The 6,016-nt window shown below is 46.0% G+C and overlaps 2 protein-coding genes across 2 annotated transcripts; one reads left to right on the top strand and one right to left on the bottom strand.

Moving 5' to 3' along the window:
- Positions 1-1,520: 1,520 nt before the first annotated feature.
- il4i1 (interleukin 4 induced 1) lies at positions 1,521-4,762 on the top strand (the record flags this gene model as incomplete). Its single annotated transcript, XM_079733389.1, has 8 exons — positions 1,521-1,565; positions 1,866-1,956; positions 2,215-2,429; positions 2,558-2,670; positions 2,923-3,124; positions 3,302-3,370; positions 3,480-3,616; positions 4,003-4,762. 8 exons carry the CDS (start codon positions 1,521-1,523, stop codon positions 4,760-4,762), a joined length of 1,632 nt encoding a protein of 543 aa, XP_079589515.1.
- Positions 4,763-5,072: 310 nt separating this feature from the next.
- On the bottom strand, positions 5,073-6,008 carry timm8b (translocase of inner mitochondrial membrane 8 homolog B (yeast)). The gene is made up of 2 exons (XM_079733578.1): positions 5,827-6,008; positions 5,073-5,507 (listed from the first exon to the last, which is right to left on the bottom strand). The coding sequence occupies exons 1-2, from the start codon at positions 5,923-5,925 to the stop codon at positions 5,340-5,342; spliced, it is 267 nt and encodes an 88-aa protein (XP_079589704.1). The 5' UTR covers positions 5,926-6,008; the 3' UTR covers positions 5,073-5,339.
- Positions 6,009-6,016: the final 8 nt, after the last annotated feature.

Raw genomic sequence — 6,016 nt, 5'->3', positions numbered from 1 at the left:
AACACCAAAATTAGGGCGCGGTGCGATTCCATACAAACGCAATGCAATGTTGTTGCATTGGTTAGAAGCGAATTTTCGGATTTTCCTCGGCGAAGAACCTGGTTCACGCGGATTTCGTACTCGTGCTAACAGTTCGCTCTGCACCTAGTTGACACTACACACTGGACTCCAGTGTATCCTAAAGTCCAGTCACAGGTCACACTGGACTCCAGTGTATCCTAAGGTCCAGTCACAGATCACACTGGACTCCAGTGTATCCTAAGGTCCAGTCACAGATCACACTGGACTCCAGTGTATCCTAAGGTCCAGTCACAGATCACACACTGGACTCCAGTGTATGCTAAGGTCCAGTCACAGGTCACACTGGACTCCAGTGTATCCTAAGGTCCAGTCACAGATCACACTTGACTCAACTGTATCTTAAGGTCTAGTCACAGGTTACACTGGACTCCAGTGTATCCTAAGGTCCGGTCACAGGTCACACTGGACTCCTGTGTACCCTAAGCGGTCCAGTCACAGATCACACTGGACTCCATTGTGCCCTATGGTCCAGTCACAGGTTAAACTGGACTCCAAACATGTGCTGGAGGAGATAAGAAAGGAAGCATTGAACTCCTTAACCAGGATGTTTAATGGTTGCCACTTAGATACTTCCGGGTCATTCATTCGGTCAGTTATGAATGACAGTCATAGGACTACTAGGAGGACCACAATATTATGCTCAATACAATGTTGTATTGAAATAGTCTCTTCCACCCCCCCCCCCCCCCCCCCCCCCCCCCTCTCTCTCAATTTACTCATTCAGTCTGTCATTGTGCATTGTTACACATTAACTACAGTTTAGTTCCTTTGAAAGACTAATCTGGTCAATGATCGCAATGTTTTCCAACAGAAAATAAGTTGAATGTGATTTGACACCAGTCCTCGCAGGATGCTGTGATAACGTCTTTCTTGGAAAGAACTGGCCATACAGAGATGTTACAAATCAGAGACTTCCACTCTGCTTTTTGTTGTTTCATGGTGTGGGTCTATCTGATTTAGATAAGCCACTATCTAGAGACTGGAAGAGATAGATGATTATCGCATCTCCTCAATCAAACAAAGACAACATGTTTAAACCCTTTATTAAGTAGACATTTTTTCAAATAAAGCCAACAATATCATTTGAAATATCAAGGAACTAAGGACATGGTTACAAACTTAATCTAGTCGTGTTAAGGATTAACAGCATTAAACATTGTTGTGTCAAGGCAAGTATTCTTTTAAGCCACTTAACTCTATGTTTTGTTTGGTATCGCTTAAAAAAGGGAAGAAAAGGTCTGATATTAGAGGATAGCGGAAATGAGGTATGCCGGGGATACGACAAGCTCACTAATCTAATTTGTTCAGAGTGGTTGCATCTGGAGCTGGTGTGGGAACATATTCCCAGAGAGGACCTGGGGAGACTCATTAAACCTTCCTATACCCATGCACCATGTGTGCTGGCCAGTCCACCTGAACCTGCAGGGACCAGTGGAAGCATGCCCAGCTCTTTGACCACTTTCCAGACGTTCCCTCTGCCAGCGGTGAGTTGAACATCTTTAGGCACACATGTTGTCACCAAACGCCATTAGTGTTATTTATTATGTTAGTATCATCTATTTCTATGAATGATCTAGTTGTATATAATACACATCAGTGGTATATAATTGCACATAACATAATTGTATGTAATACTCATCAATGCCTACTTTTGCATTGTATATGAAAGGAAGGCAGGAAGTGTTGAATATCTTTTTAACCCACTAAATAGCTTTTATATTCCTTTGCTTTGCTTTTTCCTTTGCTTTCTGGGGCAAGTTAAAACATAACCATGTGCTCCTTAGGTTTCCTTTCCTACAGATGGTCTCAGTGTCCATAGCAGAAAGAAGGCCTGGACCTCCATGCTCAAGATGATTCCCCATCTCTGCAAACTATGTTAGTATTTACAAAACAAATATCAATTAAGCTGAATTGCTGCCTTTGTGGAAATATCTCCATAGAAAACAATGTTCACTGCACATATTGTGACTTGGTGAATATGGCTGCATAATTACAAAATGTAAAGTTTGTTTTGTACCATTATGAATGTACTGGGAGAAAATATACTTCTTAAGATAAACAAAAAGTGGATGTTGGTCAGGGCACAAATATTTACACGTTAAACTGAATAACTAGTTTGAATTGTCTTGGCAGTTCCTCTGGTTGTAGTGGGAGCCATTGTTTTCGCCATCACTGGGAGCATTGGGGACCCTTTGGTTGAGTGCCTTCAAGACGCAGACTACAGTGAGCTTGTTGCTATTGTGGATAAGGGTCTCACTCCCACAAAGACCCCTCATCACGTAGCTATCATTGGTGCAGGCATGGCTGGACTGACCGCTGCAAAGTTTTTGGAAGACGCTGGACATAAGGTAATAAAATAGTGAACATGAACATTATATTTTTTTACTGTAGCACTTTGCAGTATTTATTTACAGCTGTTATACCGCATCAGATTTAATCTTTAACGGGTTTCACTTTTTGGCCCTCTGGCAATAAGGTGACCATATTGGAAGCCAGTAACCGCATTGGTGGACGTGTGGAGACGTTTAGAAACCGAACAGAGGGGTGGTATGCAGAGGTTGGTGCTATGAGGATCCCCAGCTTTCACAGGTAAGTACGCTGCAGATAACTGAGCCGAACCAATGTGTGCTGATCTCAGTTCACTCTGCACAGACTGGATCATCTAATTGCTGCTAACTAATAACGTTAGTTATTATGAATCCCAAGTGTTCTACCAGCAAGTGACATGAATCCAAAGCGTCTCTAATTAATCTTGAGGTGTAACCCCATTCTTTGGCTTTGAAAAATAAAATAACTCGGCATGGGTACCAGGTTGTTACAGTCATGTGATGCGCTCCACAGAATTCTGCTTTCCTTGGTGGCCAAACTGCCAATCTCCTTGAACCACTTCATTCAAGAAGACATCAATACCTATTACCTAGTCAACGGCATCCTGCAGAAAACCTACGTGGTGGAGCAGCTCCCAGATATTCTCAACTACAACCTATCGGGAGAGGAGAGGGGGAAGTCTGCCTCCCAGCTCTTCAGTCAGGCACTGAGGAAGGTACGTCCACCACAGCAACATAAGGACATCACTTATAGTTTAACTTACCGTCCCAGATCAGTCGACCGCGGTATAACAGGTCTATTAAGCCATGACAGAATTAGTGTCAATATTTGGTCAATTGTAACCAATTAATTATTATTTTTTAAAGAGGATTAAAACCATTATTGTTGTCAGGTGAGGGATGATCTAAAGACGATGGGCTGTAGTGCCATGCTTGACAAGTACGACTCCTACTCTGTTAAGGTAAGGAACAAATGATGTACTAATTTACTGAGTGTTCAGGTCACAATCGTAGCATTGTGTGACATAAACAAAATGCTTCCCTGAGTGGCTGGTTTGACTCCTCTTCCAGGAGTACCTGGTGAAGGAGGGGAACCTGAGCCGCAGTGCCCTGAGGATGATCGGGGACATCCTGAATGAAAACAGCCTCTTCTACGCATCCCTGACGGAGATGCTATTTGTTCAGGCCGACATCAACGACGACGTTGAGTAAGGGAGAAGACAAGAACACAGGGAATGCTGCTACATGATCAAACCATACGTGGAATAGTCGGTATCTATAAGCATTGTATAAAATTCCCCAGATTAGGGCAAATGCAGCTCACAGCTTACATTAGCTTGCTTTATCGGATGAGAGAGGAGAATATAATGTAACCAAATTAGTCTTACTGGATAAATGAGTAAAAGTGGCAAATCCTTGAACTATTCACTATACTCTGTGTAGATGGAGGCATGGTGGGCTGCTCATGAAGCTCCTTACTCCCAGGGGGATGTCCTTTAGGAATCAGTTAGGCCATTAGCATAGTCCGGTTTTGTCATTGCAGTTGCTAACACAAATCTAAATCTAAATTGTTGTGAAATGGTCTGTCCTTCAGGTACTATGAAGTGGCCAATGGTTTTGACAACCTCCCCAATACCTTCTACCAGCTGTTGAACGCCACCCTTCACCTCAACGCCAAGGTCAAGCTCATCGACCAATCGGCTGGGGGCAGCGTGACGGTGTCGTACCAGGACGGCTCCGCCCTGGCCAGCCTGGCTACGGACTACGTGCTGGTGACCGCCACAGCCAAGGCCGCTCTCTTCATCGACTTCCTGCCCCCGCTCTCCTCCCACAAGATGGAGGCGCTGCGCTCGGTGCACTACACCAGCTCCACCAAGGTGGTGCTCAGCTTCAGCCGTCGCTTCTGGGAGTCGGAGGGCATCCGGGGTGGGAAGAGCGTGACCGACCGGCCCTCCCGCTTCATCTACTACCCCAGCCACGGCTTCCCCGGCACGGCCGCCGGCGCCCTGCTGGCGTCCTACACCTGCTCCGACGACTCCACCCTGTTCCAGGGCGTGGGCGAGGCGGAGGTGATGGCGCTGGTTCTGGACGACCTGGTGAGGATCCACGGGGAGGACATCCGGCGGCTGTGGACCGGGGGTCTGGTGAAGAAGTGGGGCCTAGACCCCTACAGCCTGGGGGCCTTCGCCCTGTACACGCCTTACCAGCAGGTGGACTACGCCGCTGAGCTCTTCCAGAGCGAGGGGCGCGTGCACTTCGCAGGCGAGCACACGGCCGTCCCCCACGGCTGGATCGAGACCGCCATGAAGTCTGCCCTCAGGGCTGCGCACAACATCAACCAACAAACTCTTTAACTACCGGGCTAACGGCTACAACATTTTTGGATTCAGAACCTGGAGCTCCACCACTTTACAATCCTGTCCCCATTAAATATTAATTGTTCATTTAATTGAGTTACCCAGAAGTTAATAATTCTGTTTCACGTGGAGCATTTCAATGTATTTATGGTAAAGAGGAGAACCTAAATGTCTACTCAGCTCCTGTGAGGGGAGATAGAAGGTGTGGTCGGTACAGCAGTGGATCAGTTTGGTAATGTGGTGTATATTGTAACATGGCTGACAGGAGAAAAAACCCTGGGTGGTAATCAGTGTTAATGTTTAATAAAGGCCTTAATACATAGGGAATACAAGGGGATTATACACTTTGACAGTTCTAGGTTTGAGGTAAAATGTCAGCAGAATGTACAACATAAAGACACATTAAACAATGCACAGCTTGGGGGACTCTTCTTTCCATCGGGAGATATGATCCACATCATCTTCTCCGAGGTTCCAGGCATATTGAGTGCCTGTCCAGCTTTCCATCCCATTACAGGCTCCTAGACACCCTTTCCTCTTGAATTAACAGAAAGAGATTGCGTCCTTGGCATGCTCAATGAGCCACCTTCTGAACCATCTGTGTGAAGCGGTTGGTGATGGTCAGAGTGGTGTCGATGAAGCGCTCAACACAGTTCACCAGGCATGTCTCCGTCCGGCTGTCCAGCTTCGAGCCGGGGCTGTCTATACACTTGTCCCAGCAGACGTCTGTGAAGTTGTGCACCTTCAACCAATGCGAACAGCACAATTAATAACAATGAAGAGCACCATTAATAATAATGAACAGCGCCATTAATAACAATGAACAGCCCCGTTATTTAGAATGGACAGCAATTCACGACGTCTTCCTTCAAAAAAGGGTCAAGACACATTGCAATCGCTTTATAATGCGGCAACCTTAAAGCTGCAATCTGTTTGGCTCATTTCTACCCCTTTAGTTTTTTTAATTGTGTTTTGTTTGAGCATCATAATCTTGGCTGTTTAAAGACGGAGGCGGTTTTACTACATGCGGCTAGCCCAGTTAAAGATGGAGGTGGGTTTACCTGAGCCTGAAACTGGGCTTTCTGCTGCTCGATGGCGATCATACGCTGCAGCTCCGCCGCCTCTGCCTTCTCCGATGAGTTGTGATCGTAGCTGTCCATCGTGTGGAGGTGTCCGGTCTGTATGTGAAGTAATTTAGGTTCCCAGTATCAAGACACTCCAACGGTGAGGGTGTTAGCGGACGACCTTGTG

This window comes from Pollachius pollachius (assembly GCF_949987615.1).
Source record: "Pollachius pollachius genome assembly, chromosome: 3".
NCBI classification, from domain to species: Eukaryota; Metazoa; Chordata; class Actinopteri; order Gadiformes; family Gadidae; genus Pollachius; species Pollachius pollachius.
Note: the sequence above shows the minus strand (reverse complement) of the source record. Positions and strands in the feature narration are given on the sequence as shown.

Coding starts and splice junctions, on each gene's coding strand:
- timm8b (XM_079733578.1), bottom strand. CDS start 5,925: ATGGACAGCTACGATCACAACTCATCGGAGAAGGCAGAGGCGGCGGAG. Junction 5,508..5,826: donor AAGCCCAGTTTCAGGCTCAG/GTAAACCCACCT, acceptor CATTGGTTGAAG/GTGCACAACTTCACAGACGT.